The sequence below is a fragment of the Schistocerca gregaria genome, chromosome 6 (genome assembly GCF_023897955.1).
Source record: "Schistocerca gregaria isolate iqSchGreg1 chromosome 6, iqSchGreg1.2, whole genome shotgun sequence".
In the NCBI taxonomy this organism is placed as follows: Eukaryota; Metazoa; Arthropoda; class Insecta; order Orthoptera; family Acrididae; genus Schistocerca; species Schistocerca gregaria.
In genome coordinates this window covers 244,910,635-244,935,158 of record NC_064925.1, presented here as the reverse complement: position 1 = coordinate 244,935,158, position 24,524 = coordinate 244,910,635, and the positions used below count along the sequence as shown (strand labels likewise).

The following is a 24,524-nucleotide window of genomic DNA, read 5'->3' as shown; positions in this document are numbered from 1 at the left end:
TGTATCTCCTAAATTTATACATTTAAATAGGTTTTGACCAAGTGAGCACAGCACAGAGGCTAAGACACATGGCTGCCGCACTGTCAGTATAGATTTAAACACTGCGCGTGTACACTTCTTTCTGCCTCCCCTCTCCTTCCCACAATCTATTTCATCATGCAGAGTATCTGTTAGCTGTGTACCTCAAGCAAACTTTTTAAAAACAGTCATTTTTGACACAGTAATTTGTTTACTAAATCAATCTTACAGAACACTTTCTTCAAATGTTTATTTTGTTTGTGGTCAAAATTCCAGAATATTTGGACTGCTCCAGTATGAAGTGTTAGCAGCTGTGGACCAATTCCAGATGCTGACAAAAATACTCACCCCATATTTTGACTTCAATTACACAACTAATACTGACGAAACTGGCTGCTGGTACCAATCTATTACAATAGATACCATGTGAAACACACAGGAAAAACTGATTTGAACAAGATTATTAGTCATTACACTATACTCTAACTGCATCAGGCAAGATATTTTCTTATGTTTTCTTATGTATGCAAGAGCTGTCTGGGGAATTTGGTCAGACTGTTCTAAAGAGAGTTGACAAGCTCACTCATGAACTAAAAAATGTAATCGTGTCTTGCACAAAAACAGGGAATTTTCCAAAGTACTGTGTGCATAGTTTTCAAAATATGTCATTCTTCAGTATGAGAGAGAAAAAAATTTCTTTACATAACTGATTTGTGGGAAGGGATGACTAATGAGACATTTACGATCAAATCTTTGTAGATCAAAGAAAAACATGTACCTGCACTATAAAAATCATCCCACCCAAATGTATTCCACTATGCCAAATCTGTGATGCTTATTTTTACAAGCAGTTTAAAATTTATCCAAAAGAAATTCAAAATGTTCCTGACTTCCTACAGACTGAAAGACATTATTTCAGAGGAAGATGTCATAAAAATACTTGAATTCTGCATTAGTTTAGTGCATCTGAGGTCTAACAAATGAAGTATGCATAGTTCACACTGAAGTTGATCTAAGTAAGAACAATCTTTTTTAATCCTAATGAAATGTTTTTTCTGGTATTGCTTCTGAAAACTGTGTGCCTGCATTATGTTCCAATACAGTAAGTGATAGCGAGCAATACGATTCTGTAATCTATTCTGTGACCAATCTAAACCACATTTGAAAGTACTACGATGAAAATAACTGTTTTTGAATATTTTGCATGACTTACCATTTAAATATATTTTATACAATGAAATCAGAAACATTAAATAAAATATAAAAAAGAAAGATGTACATGGGCAATATATCAAACATACTGCCAGCATGGCAGCCATATGAACTTTTGCCAATGCGCTAGACCGACTCGTGTGAAGGGAAACTAAAGTAACACGTATGCCTAAAACGTGAGCATTGATTTCCCTTGAAACTAGAAGCTATCACATGAAAATCTGCTATCCAGGTACTCAAGCAGCAGTCTCTCTACAACGTACTTTGGTTACAATCAGTTATTAACAAGTCTGATGGTCCCCTTGTAAGAATCTTTACAGAAACATGCAGCACCTTTTAAAACAAATATTAGTTGTACCTTTACTTACATTCAAAACAAAAATTTAGAAAAATATTTCCAACTAAATTTAAAAAGTTAGTCTAATCTTTAGTTCTGTCAAACCTTTCCCACTGTGTTGCAATTCAACACAGCACAAATCATGGAAACACAAGAAGACTAGAGCTGGCGATGAACACTTGTGTAAGATGTGTCTGCAACAGTCATTTCTTCGATTGTATTGCTCCGTCCTATACTCCATTAGCTTGGATGTGACCAGATGTGTGATTTTTGCACACACTGCTTACGTGATAGGTTTCTTAGTTCCTAGTGTCCTCAAATACATCCTCTCACATACCAAATACCTATCACCACGCCATAGTAGCAAAACCAGATCAGATATATCTAGTATCTTGGCTGTACCTATGTATCAGACTAAACTTTCCCCATCTCCTCCTCCAGTTCAGCCATGAGACTGTGGAACAAATTACACTGTAACCTGTGTTTTATTCAAAACCAGTCTGCATTCAAGAGGACGTTATCTTTCTTATCAGCATGGTTTCCCTCTCAGCAGCCACACCCACACACACACACACCCACACACACACACACACACACACACACACACACACACACACACACTGATGCGACCTATCGAAAGACTGTGGAACCACCTACTGTACTGCAAACTGCTGCAAGACACGCACGAAGAGTCAGTGAAGTTCTGGAACGTACCAACAGGGAGGTGGAGCCTCACTGACTCCAGTGCTGTAGCCAGCTGCACCAGGTTTCTCGGTTGAGGATTCCACAATGATGAGATCACCTAGCAAGTGCCACAAAAATATTCCCCAGACTATAATGCTACCTCCTCCAGCCTGGATCCTCCCAATAATTGTTGCAGAGAGTTTGCTTTCAGACATTTCATGCCAATGGAGCACAAAACATGACTGGTCTGAACAAGCATTCTGTCACCACTCAGTAGATGTCCAATTGTGGTATTGGAGTGTAAATTCCAGCCTTTATCACTGACTAACAGTAGTCAACATGGATGTGTGAAACAGGCCTGCCGTAGAAGCCCATATACAGTAACATTTGCTGAATGGTCGTTGAAGATACACTGTTTGTAGTTCCTTGGTTCATCTGGGAGGTCAGCTGCTCAACAGCTGTTGTTGACCCCTGTCATCTATGGCCCGTAAAGCCAATGGATATGCCCTTTAAGATGTCACACAAATCGCTCAGTTTCTGCATTATTACAATGACTGCACTGTTTTCCATCATGTCCCCCCAACACACTTTATATAAGCACCACTGCTAGTGCTGCCACATCTGTCTGATCGCTTATTGCACACTGATGTTTAACATAGGCCGTCATCATAATGTGACTGGACCATGTACAAACCGTTTTCTTTCTGTCCGTAAAAAAATTAGTACCTGCCACTGTAAACTATCCATGGTTCTCTGGTCCCTTCAAATTTCTTCTTTCTTCTGTCCATTTCCTCTGTTACTATTTCTCATGCTTCCTCTGAATAGTCAATGTCTCCTCTACACAGATTCCTCCTGAACTGTTGTCATGTGTTCCTGTTAGATCTCATAACTCAAATTAGAGAGGAATGTAGTGAGGAAACTGCTCAGTGTTAATAAGATCAAAATTTACTAAATTCCACATATGCATCACTGAACAAACTGTTACTGTCATCACTATCACCATCTCCACCACAATTATGCACCACTCATGTACAATGCAAAATGTAATGTTTACTCTCCGAGTATGTCTGGTTAGATGCAAGAGATCCTGGAGGACCTTTTGTTAGTAGGTGAATAAATAAATCAGGTACTTAGGTTCTTTAGGCAGTTAATTTCTTTGTCAGCGACAGCTGGTTTGTTGATTTATTAGATGACTGCATATTCTACTGATCACGTGCACCACAAATTCTTTTTGATGATGTGTGTGTGGAGTTAATCAGTTCATAAAATACCTTTTTCCAGCATTTTTATAGCTGCATGCTAAACAATTAGATAAACACCAGTAAACATCTTCTTTAAAGAATCTAACTCTCATGTATAAAATAGCTTCCAGCTTATATTACTTTACACACGAGTTTCTGCTTATTCAGGTCATTCACAGAGCATTTTCCGAGCTTCTCTTCCTTCCATAGCCTGTCATCAGCATTTACCCGCATTGCAGTCCTCTTCCGCAGACATAATCCTTCACCTGGTCTCTCCATCTTGTTCATGGTCCTCCAATTGTTGTTCTTCCACAATCTTTAGACTCTAGAGCTCCTCTTGAAAGTATTTCCTGTCCCATTCTTTCAATGTTGCCAAAACATTTAAGCCGATTTCCCTCCGCAGCTTTCTTTAGAGGATGGATTTGAAGGGTGTTTTGTACTTTTTCATTTCTTATCCTGTCCTCTCTTATCTTACCCAGGATACCTCGTAGAAAGCGCATCTCTGTCATTTGTATTCTGCTCATGTCTTTCTTTGGCCAGGTCCAACATTCTGATCCATAGATCAGATAATATGACTTGTATATCATCAACTTTGATTTGGCACATATTTTCCAATTTCTGTCTGGTATACAATAATAAAATTATATACTTAATGTATATTATATACTTAATGTATATTATATACTTAATGTTTCCTCTCTTGGTTACCTAACTTCCTGGAGATTTGAAAGCATCTAATTCTTTAATAATTTTTCCATTACAAATTACATCCTTCATTTTTCATATTTTCTGTCAATTTTCATTACTTTTTACTGCTTCTTCAATTACTCTCTGCCATGTATTTAGTGGTTCTTCCAGTTTCTGTTAATTTTCTTCACAAATCATCATACCATTTCCATATGCTACAATTTTCATATCATCTGCTGTTGAGCCTTGGTAAACTTTCCTTATTATGTTTTCCTTAACTATATTAAAATGTACTGGAGAGAGCACAGTTCTTTGTCAGATTCCTCCATTCTGATTTCTTGTCATCAGTTTAGGTATGTTATAAAAGTTGCATTCCCCTTGAAAATTCTAGTGTATTCAAACACTGCCATCTCTCTTCCCTTTTAACAGTGTCTACAACTTATTTATACCTATGAACGCAACTATGATATCTTTCCTGCATTCCCATTTTTTTCTATCTGTGTAGCTGGAGAAGTGGCATGTATAGTTTATCTTCCAGATCAAAATTCTTGTTGTTTTCCTAATTGTGGTTCTATCTTGTTCCTGATTTTTTGTAGAATTATCTTTCTACAAATGTTCAGGCAGTGGCACATAACGCTATACCTCTAATTCTCACACAGCACCTTATTACCTGTCTTGAACATAAGTCTGATAACTGCCTTTGTTCAATCATCAGAAATCTTTTCACAAGTCCATACCATTTTCATTATTTTGTACAGCCACTGAATTTTGGTAGATCCTGGAACTTTGATCCTTTCCACTGAGATATCTGCTCCAGAAGCATCACCATTTTTCACTTCTAATACAGCTCTCTCATTCAACATCTGCAAATCATACAAATCATCTTTTTCTGTTTCCTCCGAGTTGATGCGTTAAATGTTTGACATTAAGCATGTAAGTGAGAAAAGTTTAGAAAAGGTTTGAAGTTATTACAGGTGTGTGTTAAGTTAGTTAGCAACTTCAAAGTACTCTCAATCTCAAGTACTGGATGAAAATTTTGAGTATTTGCGTGCCAACAGTTGTGTTGCCTCAAGACACACACAGTTCCTGCCTCTAATACTCGCCTTCCTGTGTTAAACCCATAATTATACCTCTTGAAGAGTAGATTATGACAGCATTTTAAATTTGGTAATTAATTATGTAAATTACCGAAAGTCAGATTTTTGCTGCTCCTAGAAGTTGTTAGACTGACAACGTCCAAATTGGGCTGGGTTACATGCCCTAGGCTACTTGTTTGGCAGTACAGATATGTTCAATGTAACTCTAAACATATGATTCAAATTAACGGTGTGTTATATATTGATTTCCTAAGAATTGTATTACTTCTGTGTGAGCAATCATTTAACATCACAACATGAGGTGGTCAATAGTGGAATGTGACTAATTTACGATTGCGGTTACCAAGTTAGCAAAGATTGTGTAAATCATTAAACAGGTGGTTGTTTTCAGACACAAAAACCATCTACATCAAGAACAATCTAAATAAAGCAGAATCTGTGCTCCTGGGAGACAAGCGCTGCATTAGAGAGAAAATAAATACAAAGTTATCATGAAAGAAAACAATTAACACAACACAAACTAACTGCAGGTCTCAGATTAAACATTCCTCAAAACACGAATAAATATAACAGCAGACACAATAATCCAAATAAATTCAGATTTACCTGCGTGGAGTTCCATCTGGTAATGGAGGTATAACAGTGACAGTAACAGTGACAGAGGTCTTTAACAGGTCCACCATTTGGTCGTGTGACAGTGTTGACACTGCTACCTTGCATATCTGAAATTATCAGAATATTAACTGCAGTATCAATTAATTCCAAATCATAAGACATTACAGCTCGGAAATAAAAAAAAAAATCACTAGCATTTCACCATTATATTTATAATACAGAGGTACTTATTTTCTGTTTACTACCACCCACATATTTTAGAAATGAATACATAGTATCATGATTGTGAATACATGCATTACATAACAATCCAGGTGGAAAATGTAATTTCTGAATGAGATATATGGTGGTTTAATTTCTGTAACACATTTTCTAACTGAAAATCTGTTATAACAATCACTTTGACCATTTTGTGACATAAGTGGTGCTTCTGGGTGATTGGCTAATCACTCTCCCCTTCAGTTCAGTTTATTCGGAGCTTTTCTGAAAGTCATTTATAGAACTGAATTTTTTGTGATTACTATATGTGATGTAGGTTGCATGTGCCTTTCAGAGTCCAAATTGCCTGATTCAGTTTCAGTTTATTAACCATTGACCACTTACAGCAGAATAGGTCTGAACATTAAATATACAATTAAAAATGACACTGGTCAGTGACCGAGAAGATGCTGGAAGTTTGTTGAAGGGTTTTAAACTCATTATTTTGTGTGAGTTTGCAGTCTTTGTGAGTCTGTGTCTTGGTATGTCGAAGTCCAGTTTGCCTCTGGTTTTGTGAGGATGTATGTTCTCTCTGGTCTCGAACTCCTTGAAGTTGCTTTTGACATAAAGCAGTGCTGTGTAGATGTAGAGATTCACAACAGTTAATATCTTGTGCTTGATAAAGAGGGGCAGCAGTGTTCCTTGGGCTTAACTTTGCTCATTATTCTGATTACTTTTTTTTTTAATCTTTGAGTTTCACTGACGAAGCAAGAATGTCCCCATAACAATATGCCGTAGGAAATGTGTCACTGAAAGAGGCCAAAATATACCACCTTTAGATACTCATCAGTGACTACATCTGTCAGTCTCCAGATGAGAACACACTCTTGCTGTTTTCTTGCAGATATGGCTAATGTGTACCTCCCAGTTTAATTTTGAATCAATGTGGAATCTTGACAATTTTATTGATTTGCTTTCAACAGCTGTAGTTAAACCCAGAATTAGTAATTGTGTTTTATCAGGATTACACAGGAATTCATTAGAAGAAAACCAATCCATTACTAGTTCTAGTTTTTCCTGTATTGCCTGATGCAGTTCTGTTGTGTCACGGTGTGTACTAAGCAATGTTGTATCATCTGCATAACACACAATTGAATTTGCTCCTACATGGTAAGGTAAGTGATTAATTGCAATGATGAACAGAAAAGGACCTAGGACCGAGCCCTGAGGCACTCCAGTCCAAACTTCCTTCAGTGAGGAGCATCTATTTTTAATTGATACAAACTGTCTCCTGTTACTTAAGTATGATTTGATTACATCCAAAGTTGGTTTGTGTATGCCATAAAATTGCAGTTTTGCAAGTAAGGTGTTAGATGGCATGCAGTCGAAGACTTTGCTAAGATCAAAAAGTATGACTGATACTAGTTCCTTATTTTCGAATGCCGTTAACACCTGATATGCTCACTTTATTTCTTATCAATCATATAATCTAATTACACATCTTAATTCTCATTTCAGTTTTTCTAATTGATATTCGAGTACATAATAGCATGTTCTTTGTCTACTCCCACTCTGTGATTACATGTTCGTAACAAAATTGTATTCTGGAATTTCTTCTCATATGCCTTTCAACCAACCTACCACTGAGACTCCGCAGTACCCGCAAGCCTATGAGCAGAACAGCATCAGCAACACACCATATTTACAGTGCTATGCCAAATAAACAAGCATCACACCACCACTGTACTGAATCAACCAGCAACACGGGTCTACAGATAGCTAACAGAAGGAGCGCAAAAGTAGTCATGTGGACAGTCGACACTCACTGTTTCCCGCTTCAGACTTTCACTTGTTTTCCATCTTTTCTACAGAGTAAGATAGCTTCATCTATCTGCCCCTGCCTCTGGTTGTAAGGACCAGCCACCAGCTAACTCCCCACTGAACCATCTAATCTCATACCTTCTATTTCCTTAATTTTATTCGAACAGCTAGACTGGCAGTTGTCCTCTAACTTTCATAGTTTTAATAAGATATTATTAGTGATTTTCAAGTTCATTGATATTCTTTTATACATAGTATACTTGCTATTTATTAAGTTTAAGGATTTAGGGAAGCATGGGATCTCATTTAACTTTGTTTCATTACCATGGTTAGGTGGCATTCATTAATTTATTGCTGGGTGATAAACGTGTTTATTACAACGCATAGTTTCACAAATCCAGGGCTCAATGGTCCTCCTTACACAAGTAGTCACATACATGTGCAATCGATAAATCCCCAGAATGGATTGTACTGCTACCCAACTCGTGCAAAATCACAGCAACTACAGACAAATTGATTCACAAGATTTTCCTAATTCCATGCAGAATTTGAGTATGCACCAAACAGAAAAACATAAAATATTGTGTATCCAAAAGCACACATGCACACAAAGATTGTCGTTAGCATAATTTCCATTTCCATGCAAGTAATTGAAGAAAATTTAACCTTATAAAAATAACACACCTCAACGAGCCTGGCTCCTTGCCGGAGGCCAGCCTGCCAAGCCAGTCCGGCTGCCTCCACCTGTGTCACAACCCCATCTGGTTGCACGTGGAATCCTAATTGTCCCAACGCATTTCGATGCAGAGTCAACTCCCTCGCTTCTGCCCCAGGTGTCACTGCCCGAAGTCGTGCAGACAAGTCCGTCACATCTTCTGTCTCACCACGCATTTGTAGTGACACACATTCACCCGTGTGATGGTACAGTCGCACACTGTTCAAAATGCAGAAAAATGTATATAAAGTGAATACCTGAAGTTTGCATTCTCTGGTAAAAAGTGAAATTCTCAGCTTTAACAGAAACCTCTTAAGTGTCTTTCTTTGGTCATAGTAGAAATGAATCAGTGACTAGTTTTGTGCGAATGGGAAATGAATATACTAAGAAATAAACACTAACATTCAATTCACACCACCCAAGATACATATAAGGACTGCACTAATTATGTTACAGCTTTGATAAATTTCTAGCCATAGCAAGCTTGTAACTGGTACAGGAAGAGGGGGCGATGACACAGGGCTCGTGTTCCTGAAGCTTCTGTATTTTAACAAAAATCAGTTTCCAAATTTCTCTAATAATTTCTGGAGAATTAGTAGTATGAAAACCAAGGGTGTGAATACTGACAAGGAAAACACACACACACACACACACACACACACACACACACACACACACACAACCTGTCTCTGGCTGCTGAGGCAATTCAGAGGAAAGAAGAGAAGGGGGAGGGGGGGGGGGGGGGGGAGAGAAAGAGCGAGAGAGAGTGAGAGAGAGAGAGAGAGAGAGAGAGAGAGAGAGAGAGAGAGAGAGAGAGAGTATTTCTGAAGGAGGCCTTATTGGCCAAGAGCTTACTTTCTCAGATTCTTTTTATTGTGCCTATCTGTGACAGCATCTCTGCTATATGGTGAACAGCAATAATCCTTTTCGTAATATTGTCATATTGCATCCTAGATTTTCCAGTGTTAAGCTATAAATTACTTTTCACACATGATACTTTTCAGGTTATTGTCAGATGACTTGCCCACATTGATGGGCTTGCAGCTGGACTGGATGCAGTTATTCTTCCAGCAAGGTAAAGGCACCCATTCAAAAGTTGCCCATACCAGCTGCCAACAACGAATGTGACATGGTTTGCGAGTTCACAGGTAGAACCTGCAAACCACAGGACATTGAGTAAGGCAAGAAAAGAAATGAAGGAAGGAAGGAATAAAGAAAAAACAGAAATACTAATTAAGCAGAAAAAACTGAAAGAAACAATGTTTCCCAGTTGTATGCTCCAGAGCTGTGTTGTTGATCATAATGCTAAGTGAAATACTGATAATAGTGAATGCACACTTCAGTGTTGTATTTTATTATTATTTTCTCTAGGCTGACAATTTGGGCATCACAGTGCAAAGAAGAACCTTTGAAGAAGTATAGATAAAGTTAGAAAAAACATTAGAAACTATGAACCTTTGAGGAAGTGAAGTTAGAGAATATACTAGAAGCTATGCCAACATACAGTATTACGATAACTATCTCAGACCAAATCCCATTAAAACAAAGGTTTGTGCTTTTCACCTGCACACATGCCCAGCAAACAGAAAGCTGCATGTTAACTGGAATGGGTCTAGCCTTGAGCACACAGACCAGCCAACACAGCTCAGTGACAGTTGACAGGTCCCTCACATACAAACATTACTTTAAAAAACTCAAAATAACATAGCTGCAAAGAACAATATACTTAGAATGCTGAATGGAAGTAAGTGGGGCATCAAACCTACTGTTGATAGAACCACCGCTTTAGCATTTTACTTTTCTTCAGCTGAGTAAGCATGCCATGTCTGGTCTACATCAGTGCATGCAAAGAATATCAACATAAACTTTAACTAAACCTGTGGGCTAGTCACAGGACACATGAAGCCCACTCCATCAAAAAAAGACAAACCAAGCTTCAGGTTACAACAGTCCCAAATCTCATAGGGTAGCTTTTAACATAATGAGCAGTTCAAAGAGACATCCACTGTACAGTACGCCTTATGGTCATAAAGACTAAAATCAAGACACTTTGGATGAACCCCCTGTCAGCTACCCTATTTGAGAACATTCACCAATAGTATTGACAAACAGCAGGTCACTAAAAATGCTAAACCATTTCAGAACTGATGAAGCCCGTCAAAAACCGGTTGATATAATCGAGTCTAATGGAATCTGAAGATGACAAGTGCAACTGTGGAGAAATACAAAACATAGAAAATCTTCCAACGTGCCATAATTGTCTCGCATCTTGCTCTCTAGACAACCTCTGGCTAAGCAAGCCCAAGGCTTTCCACTTAGCCCAGTACTGGGCCAAAAATCCGACAGCTCCAGACGTGAAAAAGTAAAGCAATTGTTTAAATTACAACTGGCACAGGTATGAGAATTCTATTTTAGTTCTCAAACCAGTTCCTTGACACCAGTAAATCTCAAATTTTCAGCTGAATGTGTTTATACAAACTGCTATTTTCAGATGTCAAAGCAATGTACTAAGCACTGATGTAAAAAGTTATATTACATTACTACAATAAAAATCTTCATTATCATACACTCAGGCATCTGTGGCATGATAAAAGAGAAGATGAGTCATGTTTCAATGGGTTATTTTTTTGGAGAGGGGGTTGGTGTGAGTGGTAGAGTGCCAAGTAACAAAGAGACAGCCCCCCTCCCATCCCCAGGACAGAGCCCTGGATCCGTGCCAGACACAACCACATGAAAAAGGTAACACTTGCACCTGCATATCTTCAATGACAAATAACCAAATTGATGTAATGTAATAAAATGTGTGTCTTAAACATATTATAATAATACCCATTGTTCAAACAGTTAGCTTGGAAATGTTGCACAAACATCTTCAGTGTACACACTACTGTTCCAGGGCCATATGCAGAGCTTTGACGTCTCACAGCTGCTTGTTATTCTAAGCAATTAGAACCAATTAGCTACATATTGCATGCAAAGGAACACACAATGAGTAACTGCCAGTCACTGAGCACACTGACTGTGACACACACACACACACACACACACACGCACGCACGCACGCACGCACGCACGCACGCACGCGCGTTTGAAACCTACTCTTTCGCCCCCATCCCCTCCCTTCATAGTGACAACTACTGTGTACTGTGGCCATTGTTATTTCTGAAAACACAAGTGTCAGTCTCCAATATTAGCATCATCTTGTCTTACATACTCTAGTAACAAACCAGCACATTTCAGTGCTTCCATGTGTACAATAATGGGTTCCTCGATACCTTGTCTTTGCTATCTTACTCTACTGAACATACATTGTTACCGAGGCACTCAAATCACAGTCACAAACATCACTGTTTACCCACTGGTTGATGTTTTTGTCACCTACATCTTCACAACTAGGAAATTGTATTCTAGGCAAAAATATTTGTTATAACAACAGATCACTTCAGGTACAGATTTCTGCACTCATATAATTGGGAGTTTGCTATAATTACATAGAGGCAGTACCTGTTTTTCAGGAGGTTAAATTCAAATGCTACCGATAAATACATTCAGAAGTGAACTACTAGATTCCTTTCATAAAGGAAAGAGGAAATAAGTTGGAAAAGGTTAGAAAGAAGTAGTAAATCATTAACTCATCCAGTATAACAACACACCTGTTGTAAAGACAAGAGTGACTTTCTCCTCCAATACAATGAAACTATACTGATCATTATAGTCCTGCAGAGAAGATAGTGGTCATTCAATGCAATGTTCATACGGTGTTGTCACATAACCCATCACTGTTCCAGAGAACCCTCTTCTACTGACTGGCACCATACACCCGTCACTGTGAATGCAGTGATCTCTGTATTAGCCGAAAGTCAGGGTACAATAAACCCATTTTCCAGATGGCATTTGTTTGTCCTCTTATGAACCAACTCACATGCCAGAATTGGACACTTTGTTGTTGAGAGATACTGGTGTTTGCTTTTATGTCTTCTCTTTATTAAACTACTCTACACCGTGAGCTCACTAACAACAATCGCACATTGTCTGTGTAGGTAATGGCGCTGCTGGGGCTATGTGGCAAAATAAGAAAAGCCCTGAAATGAGTAAGGAATGTCAATGCAGTCTGAACCAGAGATACTGGAACAAAGCAGTCAAAAACTGAAACAGCTCCTCTTAAGAGCTTTGAAAATCTGAGAAGAGGAGGGAATGTCACTACAGTGTAAAGAATACATTATATGTACACTCTACAAGAAAGGAAATCAAATGGAATGTGAAAATTATGGAGGAAAACTATTCCTAAACTTTGGGTATTAGATGTACCCTAACCTCCTGTTTGTCTGTCACCTTCCAATCATCCAACAAGAAACAGGTCCATGCCAATGTAGATTTCTCCCAAGGAAATCAAAAGTACACTACATTTTCACCCTACGACAAATCATAGGTAGAAAAAAAATTGAATTTGAAACTGATATGCATCACACATTTATCCACTCCAGATCTGTATATTATGATGTGCATAGAGAGAAATTGCATGCTGCCCTCAGAGGAACAGGCATGACCAGTGAACTGGCCCAAACAACAATCTTTGACAAATCTATAGAAATATAAGCCTGCACTGGTAATACATGCTGTTCTTCCAGGGTAATGGGCAGAATTTTTTTATTGCATTAGAACAAGTTGCTAAGGGCATGGGACTGACAGTCAATTGTTGTTGTTGTTGTTGTTGTTGTTGTCTTCAGTCCTGAGACTGGTTTGATGCAGCTCTCCATGCTACTATATCCTGTGCAAGCTGCTTCATCTCCCAGTACCTACCGCAACCTACATCCTTCTGAATCTGCTTAGTGTAGTCATCTCTTGGTCTCCCTCTACGATTTTTACCCTCCACGCTGCCATCCAATACGAAATTGGTGATCCCTTGATGCCTCAGAACATGTCCTACCAACCGATCCCTTCTTCTGGTCAAGTTGTGCCACAAACTTCTCTTCTCCCCAATCCGATTCACTACTTTCTTATTAGTTATGTGATCTACCCATCTAATCTTCAGCATTCTTCTATAGCACCACATTTTGAAAGCTTCTATTCTCTTCTTGTCCAAACTATTTATCGTCCATGATTCACTTCCATACATGGCCACACTCCATACAAATACTTTCAGAAATTACTTCCTGACACTTAAATCTATACTCGATGTTAACAAACTTCTCTTCTTCAGAAATGCTTTCCTTGCCATTGCCAGTCTACATTTTATATCCTCTCTACTTCGACCATATCAGTTATTTTGCTCCCCAAATATCAAAACTCCTTTACTACTTTAAGTGTCTCATTTCCTAATCTAATTCCCTCAGCATCACTTGACTTAATTAGACTACATTCCATTATCCTTGTTTTGCTTTTGTTGATGTTCATCTTATACCCTCCTTTCAAGAGACTGTCCATTCCTTTCAACTGCTCTTCGAAGTCCTTTGCTGTCTCTGACAGAATTACAATGTCATCGGCGAACCTCAAAGTTTTTATTTCTTCTCCCTGGATTTTAATACCTACTCCGAATTTTCTTTTGTTTCCTTCACTGCTTGAATAACATCGGGGAGAGACTACAGCCCTGTCTCACTCCCTTCCCAACCACTGCTTCCCTTTCATGCCCCTCGACTGTTATAACTGCCATCTGGTTTCTGTACAAATTGTAAATAGCCTTTCGCTCCCTGTATTTTACCCCTGCCACCTTCAGAATTTAAAACAGAGTATTCAAGTCAACATTGTCAAAAGCTTTCTTTAAGTCTACAAATGCTAGAAATGTAGGTTTGCCCTTCCTTAATCTAGCTTCTAAGTTAAGTCGTAGGGTCAGTATTGCCTCACGTGTTCCAACATTTCTATGGAATCCAAACTGATCTTCCCCGAGGTCGGCTTCTACCAGTTTTTCCATTCGTCTGTAAATAATTTGCGTTAGTATTTTGCAGCTGTGACTTATTAAACTGATAGTTTGGTAATTTTCACACCTGTCAGCACCTGCTTTCTTTGGGATTGGAATTATTATATTCTTCTTGAAGTCTGAGGGTATTTCGCCTGTCTGATACATCTTGCTCACCAGATGGTAGAGTTTTGTCAGGACTGGCTCTCCCAAGGCCGTCAGTAGTTCCAATGGAATGTTGTCTACTCTGGGGGCCTTGTTTCGACTCAGGTCTTTCACTGCTCTGTCAAACTCTTCACGCAATATCGTATCCCCCATTTCATCTTCATCTACATCGTCTTCCATTTCCATAATATTGTCCTCAAATACATCGCCCTTGTATAGATCCTCTATATACTCCTTCCACCTTTCTGCTATCCCTTCTTTGCTTAGAACTGGGTTCCATCTCAGCTCTTGATGTTCATACAAGTGGTCCTCTTTTCTCCAAAGGTCTCTTTAATTTTCCTGTAGGCAGTATCTATCTTACCCCTAGCGAGATAAGCCTCTACATCCTTCCATTTGTCCTCTAGCCATCCCTGCTTTGCCATTTTGCAATTCCTGTCGATCTCATTTGAGACGTTTGTATTCCTTTTTGCTGCATTTTTCATTTACTGCATTTTTATATTTTCTCCTTTCATCAATTAAATTCAATATTTCTTCTGTTACCCAAGGATTTCTACTAGCCCTCGTCTTTTTACCTACTTGATCCTCTGCTGCCTTCACTACTCCATCCCTCAAAGCTACCCACTCTTCTATTGTATTTCTTTCCCCCATTCATGTCAATTGCTCCCTTATGCTCTCCTTGAAACTCTGTACAACCTCTGGTTCTTTTAGTTTATCCAGGTCCCATATCCTTAAATTCCCACCTTTTTGCAGTTTCTTCAGTTTTAATCTACGACAGTCAATTAGTCTAAATGTAAAAGAGCATCCATAAGACACAGTCAAAGTCAGTGACTATCTGATTATGAATTGAGGAACACTGAGTACCTGAAATACCTGGAGGTGACCGTGACCTACAATGATACCTTGTGCAAAATTAAACAAGAGCTAGTGGTGAAAGCTTATTTTGTCCTAACTAAACTACTTTCTTCATAGCTCTAACAAAACTACTTTCTTCAAGGCACTAACCTCACAGTACTAATTTAATTGTCTAAGAAACATTTGCAAGACCAGTGTTCACACAGTCCTTAAAAACCAGCCACAAATAATAATGGGCACCAACATGCTGAATGCCTTTGAGAGAAATAATAAGGTGGCATTGTGAAGGAGTGAGGTGTAGGAGACAGTATAACAATGAACTGTAAATCAGTAAAAATAGCCAACTATCAGAGAAATAGTATTCAGCACGGCTGAAGTGAGATGGGCTAGGTATGTAGCACTGATGTGTGATATAGAGGTACCAAAGAAGATACTAACTGGAAATCTTGCCCAGTACATGGGACATGGCTGATTAAAAATCACATTGATAGATGGTGTCCAAGATCTATAGAAAATGAGATACAGAAATTGGAAAGCACTCATGGCAGAAAATTGTTGAAGATGTGATGGTTCACAATAGAATCTTGGGCCACAGAAGAAGATCAAACTAAGAAGTAGAAGAAAGAAGATGATAAATTACTCTCTCTGTAGTTTTAAAAACTTATTGCAGGTACAATGTTCTGCATACATTAGCTTGGATTCATAAACATCACTCTTTCTGGAAGTTACATTTTTCATAAATTTTAATATATATAACAGAAGTGCTTTTATAATTGTTCAATGCATACTTATTAGAACTTAGCTGCCAGCCAAGTATTGCTTTGCATGGGGTGACAAAGACGACATCCCGGGACTGCTCGTCGACCAGCAGTAATGTATCAGCCGAAACACCAAGTGAACACGGAACGACGGTAACACCTGCAGAAACTTGCTGTCCACCGCCATCCTCCAACAGCACTGGCCAAGCAACAGCTCCTCGCTGCCAAGCTGAGAGAGATGCCATGGGGCAACCACCAGGATTATTGCCACTGGCTCGTTCTTTCTTCTTACTGCCAAATGACAGCATTGCTGAAAAACACACATTTCATCGATAATACATTGATTTTCTTCTTCGCTAAAGTCAATATTCTTAGATGTAAAGAGCAGTGTCCACATGCAGCAAAGACACTATTAAATTTTAAAAGTGAAGCCAACAGTGATCAACATTGGTTACAACTATAATATTGCAATACATGATGAATCATTTTGAGATGAATTTGTCATAACATTACTTAAACAAAATTATTTCTCATAAGTCATAACTAATAATTCCAAGTGATCGAAAGTATTTGATGAAACAATTAAACTCTTTCTTGATCTGTTACAAAAATTTCATTTTCTTAATGCATGAATTTTGAGTAGCAAGCTTATTTTTCAGTGTAATACACACAATTTTATACCAGCAGTAGCTCAAAGCTGTTTAATTAGTTGCATCACATGCTGAAGTCATTTCACTAGTAAACATTCAAAGGCTCTCCACGTACCAATGACCCTTAACATAGATGTTTCAGTTTGAACAGCTATGTCCCCCCAGGGTATACAGCACATCTGATAGAAAAACTGATATATTAAAAAATGATACAGTAAGTTATTTATTATACATTAATATCAAGTACTTTTTCTCTATCTTAAACAGAAGCATATGATGATTTAATATAATTCTTCTATACAAGTATATAACAGTCATTGCAAAGTTAATGCCCAGAATGTCTTCTAACCCAGAAAGATTGAATTCATAAACCAAAGGATGGATATAATTTTAGTACGTATATTTCAGCACAAACTAACTTTCACCTGAATTGTGAATTGTTTGCTTGTAGAAAATACAAATATATGATGTTTAAGCAAGCTTATACATTATTCTTTTAGTAAACAATGAGTAAAAAATAAAAATAAATTGAATGGAATTACTAACAGAATTTTTGACCAGATTCCACAACAGTAGTAGTAGTGTAATTTGATGCCAAATCCTTCAAGTACTCTTGTCGTGTGCGAGTTGCCATGGTTGCAAATTTCTCTGAACGATGGGCTGCGTTTTCTGCATTGATTACTGTAATGAAACGTGGACATATTCATTTACTACACACTACTAAATATAAAAATATTACAATATTTTTAACTGCAACTGAGGATATATTCCAGAATGGCTGAAACAAGTAACTAAAGTAGGGCTGTGATATTTCATCCAAGGGGAGGGAAAGATAGTAAAAAGTAAGGGAAACCCAAACACACTAAGAAATTTCTACTTCATTCCATTCAGATTCTCTCCTATTAGAAACCGTTTCCCAATGCCGAAGAGATTGGATCTGGCCATCTTATAAATATTTAGTTCCTCACCATTGTCTTTATCATAAAGAAGGATTTTTCAACATGCTACTTTGAGTCAATATGAAATGGAAATGCAATTTTATTACTCTTAATGTTTTTCTGTCAAACCATTCTTGAAATTCATTAAACTTTTTCTTACTAAAATTTCTTAACTTGTATGCTCCAGAGTGGAATATCTTTACTCAGATAACACAATGTGTTCATAGGGTAGCAAAATTTTACTGAATAATGCTATTTACCTTTGGCTAATAAAAAATCCCCAAAAGCTTTGGACTTAGGAAATGTAGCTCCATCTTGGATTGGTGGTCCAAATGGAGGTACTTCTTTGGATCGACTCACAGCAACACTGCAAAAGGAAGCATAAATTAAATATATATGGAAATTTATGCGTCATGATAAGTTTATTATAGGATTCTATCTGTCTACTGGATAAGACACTTACCGGTACTGTGTGTTCTCTGTACAAGGATTCACAACTCTCACAACAATAAAGACGTGTTGGAACTGAGAACGAATATTCTTTGGTGTGAATGGGTGAGCACCAGGCTCTTGGAAGACTATAGTTACAATGTCATTCCCAATATGCCTCTTCCTTAACAGCTGTTTCAGGGGAAAAAAACATGAGTCAGGATTACATATATCATAGTATCTTCAATGCCCTTAAAAAAAAAAGTTGCGCCAAAGGGTACATTATGGCAAACTATTCTAAGAAATGCACCATTCTCCAAGTAGTACTGCTATATGCTATGAGTTGCACATTTTCTAAAGTATTGCCACTTTCCATTACTGATGACAAATGTAAGATCATTAAGGATGAGAAGAACATTTGAACAGGCCTGCCATGTGCGCTGATAAACTTTGAAATAAAACTTAACAATCACCACTCAAAGTTCCCTAAACGCACACTAGTCAGAGTGACAACTTTGTCACCAAAGCCTCAGTGATTTAGTGATTTTCAAACTGCAACATGCAAACAGATGGAAGACATATCCATTAAACAAGCTGGAAAGAGGTTTCACAAATTAAGATTTTTTTAATATTGTACCATCAGGTTTTCCACAGTTTGAACCTTCCCTCCTGTCAAATGTAGGTCCAGTGCCCTCTCCCTCTCGTTTTAGGGTGCAAAAACATCCAGTGTCATACATGCCCATGTTAGAACTGTACAACACGAAGACAAAGAAAGGAGTTTAAAAAAATTACTGTACGTTAATCACAAATGACATAAGAGAAGACAGCTAAAGCTGGGACATGGAGAAAGGTCTATAAAAATATGCCACAGAGAAATGGAACTCCTGAACTAAAAATTAAATGGCCTTCACCATATTGCTATGATAGATAAAAAGTAAAATGCAATCGACAGCTCACGTGTCTTTAATTAAAATAGCAAGTAAAACACAAATGAGAATGTAAAGGGTTAAGGAAAGGGCATTCTGTCAGGAAATGGCACACAAAGGTTGAGTGGAGTGAGTGCAAAGCGGTGGGGAAGCACCACTTAACAAATGTCATGGCTAAAAAGACAGTGTCCAATGCACAACCTAGCCAAAATGATCGTCTAAGCTGCTGGAAGAGGCTTAATGACCAGGAGCTTTTTCCTGTGAAGGAAATCTTACCCAATGGTTGCAGTCTTATCATAATACAGAATAAAACTGACATATCAATGCTATTAACTGCAAGATGCTACGTCCAACATTCTAACAGATCCATGCAATGAACAGTACTGAGCTGCATAAAACATTTTCATTTTTGCAGCTGAATAGATTCCTGCTATGTCTGATCTGTTGGTTTCATTGTTAAAGCAATACTGCCTTCCATAGAGCCATAATTACCTATTTCAATGTAATAGTAGTGATAAAGCTGCGTAAGCATGTAGGTAAATATGATTGGGCCCAAGATGTGGGAGTTGGCGGTCGTGTGTGTGTGTGTGTGTGTGTGTGTGTGTGTGTGTGTGTGTGTGTGTGTGTGTGTGTGTGTTTGTTGAAAGCAGTGGCTGAAAGCTTTACATGTCTTAATTGGGCCTGTCTGCAACCTGATGTGTCTTCTTTAAGGTAAGCAGCAATCTGTCTTTTCCTACATTGTCAATATTGCATTGATTTTACATTAAAAAGTTCACAACATATATTCCAAATGGTTGGTTGGTTTGTTTGTTTAAAGGAAAGAGGAGGGGAAAAAGACCAAACTGCTTGGTCATCAGTCCCTTGCTCCTATTAAAACAATTCCACCAGGAAAAGAATAAATCAAACAAGACTTGCAGTACAAAACTGTGGGAAAGGAAAAATCACAAGAACGACAGAAGGGCAACAAACACTACAATGGACCAAATACAACAAGAAAACCACAGACAGATGAAAGAAGCTGGTAGAAGGTATTAAAACAAGAGAGCAGACAACTGTGGCTGGCTGATCACCAGAAAAAAAGATTAAGGCAGCCACTATGCAACACATTAAAACCTCCAGCCTAAAACCACAGACTGACAAAGGACATGCACTAAAACTTTGATAGAGTGATGAACCCCCCCCCCCCCCCCCTCCACATCCCCACATATAAAACGTCAGCCAGTGAGGCGTTGTCAGCTAAAATTAATGGTAACGAATCTGTTAACTGAAGATTATGTTGCAGGGCATCAAAAGTAGGACAGCGCAACAGAATATTGGCCAATCAACTGGGCATCACACTGACACTAAGGTGGGTCTTCACAATGCACGAGATAACCATGTCTCACCCAAGCATGGCCAATGCGGCACCAGCAGAGAACCACAGAGTCCCTGTGAGAGGTGTGAATGGAGGACTTCCACACATTTGTAGTCTCCTTAATGGAAAGTTTGTTGTTCATACTGAGGTTATGCCACTCCATCTCCCAAAGCCAAAAACCTTGCGGTGTAATAATGAATGCAGGTCATTTCCAGAGGTGCCGATCTCCAGAAGTAGTTTCCCTGTAGCCTGTTGGGCCAGCCTTTTTAGCAAGTTCAATGCTACGGATTCCAATGTGTGCTGGGTCCAGAAAACACTACTGAATGACTGGACTGTTCCAGGGTATAGACGGAGTCCTGGATGGTCACTATGAAAGGACGGCTAGGATAACACTGGTCAATAACTTGTAAGCTGGTCAAGGAGTCACTACAGATAAACGACTCACCAGAGCACAAACAGATATGCTCAAGAGCACAGGATATGGCCACCAGCTCTGCAGTGAAACACTGCAGCCAACCGAGAAGGAGCACTGTTCAAGTATGTACTCTGTGAGTATAGACAAAGCCAACATGACCATCATGTCATCGGTGTAAACTACTTCGAAGCCCCGGGACGCATCAAGAATCGAGAGGAAGTGACAGTGGAGAGCCTCGGGAGGAACTGAGTCCTTATGGTCATGCACAAGGTCCAGGTGCAGCTGCTGCTTAGGTATACACCATGGTAGTGTATGCAAATGGACCCTATTCACACAGAAGGGATCGAGCACAAACCACATTTGTAAGCCCTGACCTGGGCCACCGACTTGGTAGATGAACCACTGTGGTTGGGAAAAGGAGACGGTAATTTGGATGCTCAGGAGGGCTATGAATGTATGTTTAACTCTTGAGCAGTTGTGCGTGCATGATCTGCAATGGAGGGACTCCAGGATGATTGCTGGACTCGTCCAAAAAGCTCCTGTCATTAGTCTAACTACACAGTGGTGCACTGGGTCTAGTAATCACAATGCTGAGGGTGCCACTGAACTATAAATCATACTCCCTTAGTCAATATGAGGCTGAACAAGGACTCTGTAGAGCTGCAGCAGCGTAGCGCGATCTGCACCCCAGGTGGCGTTGTTCAGACAGCAGAGGACATTAAGGTACTGTCAGCACTTCCGCTTAAGCTGAGAAATATGAGGGAGCCAAGTCAATCAGGCATCAAAAGCCTGTCCTAAGAATCGACAAGTGTCCACTACAATGAGTAGATCAACATCGAGATAAAGTTCTGGTTCCTGGCGAATTGTGTGGTGCTGACAGAAGTGCATGACATACAACTTCACACCTGAAAACTAGGAGCCATGGGCTAGAGCCCATGACTGTGCCTTGTGGATGGCGCCCTGGAGGCGCTACTCAGCAGCACCAGTACTGGAGGAGCAGTAGGAAATACGAAAGTTGTCTGCATACAGAAAAAGTAAGGCAGACGGCCCCATAGCTGCTGCAAGACCATTAATGGGCACTACAAATAGAGACACACTCAATATGGAGCTCTGCGGAACCCTATTCTCCTGAATATGGGGAGAACTATGGAAGGCACTAACTTGGACAGGGAAAGTATGGAATGAAAGGAAGTCTTTGATTAAAATTGGGAGCAGGCCCCAGACAACCCACTCATACCCAAGCTCTTCTTCAATCAAAAGATACTGCGATCAGCTGTTGGCATCTGGAAAAGGCTGTCTGGATAGCAGACTTGAAGGACATTAGATTATCAGCAAGAGAGTGACCTTGGCAGAAACCACTCTGGCATGGAGGCAGTAGGCCACATGACTCCAGGAGCAAACACAAGCGCTGACTCACCGTATGTTCTAGCAGCTTAAAAAGAACGTTGGTGAGGCTAATGGGCCAATTGCTATCCACATCAAGTGGGATTTTACTAGGTTTAAGCACTGGAACAATATTGCTCTCCCACCATTATGACGGAAATATGCCATCGCACCAGATGTGGTTGAAGATGACAAGGACATGTCACTGGTAGGCCAACGGGAGATGTTTCATCATCTGACTGTGGATTCGATCTGGCCCAGGAGCTGTTTAGGGGCAATGTGCAAGGGCACTGAGGAGTTCCCACACAGTAAACAGAGCGTTATAGGGTTCACTGCAGTGTGCAGTGAACGAAAGAAGTTTTCCTTCCATCCACTGTTTTAGAGTGCAAAAGGTTGGGGGGAGGGGGCTAATTCTCCGATGCAGAGAGATGAGCATAGTGCTCAGAAAAGTGCTTGCCAGTTGTGTTTGCATTAGTAGATAACACTTCAGTGATATTAATGCCAGGGACACCTGTGGGGTCTGGTACCCAAAGACGTGTCTGATCTTCGTCCAGACTTGTGAAGGCGACATATGGTACCCAATGGTTGAGACGTACCTTGCCCAACACTCCTCTTTCCATCTTTTTATTAGCTGGCAAACATAGGCACAGAGCTGTTTAAAGGCTATTAGGTGCCCCATGGCTTATGTTGCTGTAGAGCTCGTCCACACTCTTCAATGGCCACAACGATTTCTGGCCACTACCAAGGCATTTTCTTCCGCTGGGGTTCCCTACGGAACAAGGGATTGCATTTTCCGCTGTAGAAATGATCATTCTAATCACTCATTCAGCCACCACATCAGTGTTACCATGTGGGGGAGACTCAATGGTGATGGCAGAGGTGACAGCTTCCCAGTCTGCCTTATTTAAAGCCATCTAGTAGGCGACTGGGGAATGATGCTGAATGAGTGACAGGAAGCTGGGGAAGTGGTCACTACCACACAACTCATTGTGGGCCCTCCAGTGGACAGATGGAAGAATTCCTGAGATACAAAGTAATAAATCAATGGCAGAGTAAGTACCATGAGTCACACTGCAATGTGTGTGTGTGTGTGTGTGTGTGTGTGTGTGTGTGTGTGTGTGTGTGTGTGTGTGTGTGTGTGTGTGTGTGTGTGTGGAGGGGGGAGGGGGGGGTTGGCTGTATTTAAGAGGCAGAGGTCGAGGTCGAGTTGAGACAGCAAATTTTCGACATCTCGGCCAGTAAGCATGGTGTGCCCTACAAGGGGTTATGGGCGTTAAAATCTCTCGGAAGTAGATAAGGTTTAAGGAGTTGGTTAATCAGTGCACCCAATATGTTCAAGGGTACTCCACCATCTGGAGGAAAATATACGTTGCAGGCGGTTATTTCCGGCATTGTCCTTTTCCTGACAGCCTCAGCTTTGAGAGGAGTTTGAAGGGGCATTGGTACACTACATACCGAGTTCAGGACAGATGCATACTCCACGCAACGCACTATGATACTCGCCATGATTTTTGTAATATCCTCTATAGTGCGAAGAGCAGGGGTCCGCATTGCTCGGAACCAGGTTTCCTGGAGGGCAATGCAGAAAGAAGGTGGAAAGCTTAACAGCTGTCATAGCTCAGTCAGTTGGTGGAAGAAACTGCAGAAATTCCACTGGAGGATGACGTTACCATGAGGCTGGGAAGGCTTGAAACTATCAAGGAGGCAGTTTACACCTCAAGGTCACCTGCTGCCACCAGACTGAGCACCTGTGTGATCAATATCCATTGTGTCAGAGGGTCCAGTGAGATCTCAGTGGGCACCAGAAACTCCACCTCATCCTCAGGCATAAGTGTAGGCGCAGAGCTTGTAGGGAATGGTGGTGTAGGTTCCACCGCAATGTCTTGGTTCTTGGGTGCCATTTTCTTTTTAGGTTTATTTCACTGCTCCTTAGGTTTCTTCAGCTGGGAGGGCTTCACTGATTTAGTCTCAGATTGAGGAGGGTCACGAAGTCCTACAACCAGCTAACTGCCTGTGGACACTTCAGCCCCTGACAGGTTTCCTCTTTAAACTTCCTGGCAGATTAAAACTGTGTGCCCGACCGAGACTCGAACTCGGGACCTTTGCCTTTCGCGGGCAAGTGCTCTACCATCTGAG

The 24,524-nt window shown here is 39.8% G+C and overlaps 1 protein-coding gene across 2 annotated transcripts in view; it reads right to left on the bottom strand.

Moving 5' to 3' along the window:
• Positions 1-24,524, bottom strand: part of LOC126278126 (signal-induced proliferation-associated 1-like protein 2) — a 788,230-nt gene that overhangs the window by 40,414 nt on the left and 723,292 nt on the right. For both annotated transcript variants that reach the window (XM_049978014.1, XM_049978015.1), the window contains 6 exons: positions 18,345-18,502; positions 18,142-18,248; positions 17,490-17,624; positions 16,324-16,603; positions 8,595-8,844; positions 5,883-5,998 (listed from right to left, as the gene is read on the bottom strand). In XM_049978014.1, the coding sequence (XP_049833971.1) occupies positions 5,883-5,998; positions 8,595-8,844; positions 16,324-16,603; positions 17,490-17,624; positions 18,142-18,248; positions 18,345-18,502 (1,046 nt within the window). The remainder of the gene's footprint in view (positions 1-5,882; positions 5,999-8,594; positions 8,845-16,323; positions 16,604-17,489; positions 17,625-18,141; positions 18,249-18,344; positions 18,503-24,524) is intronic.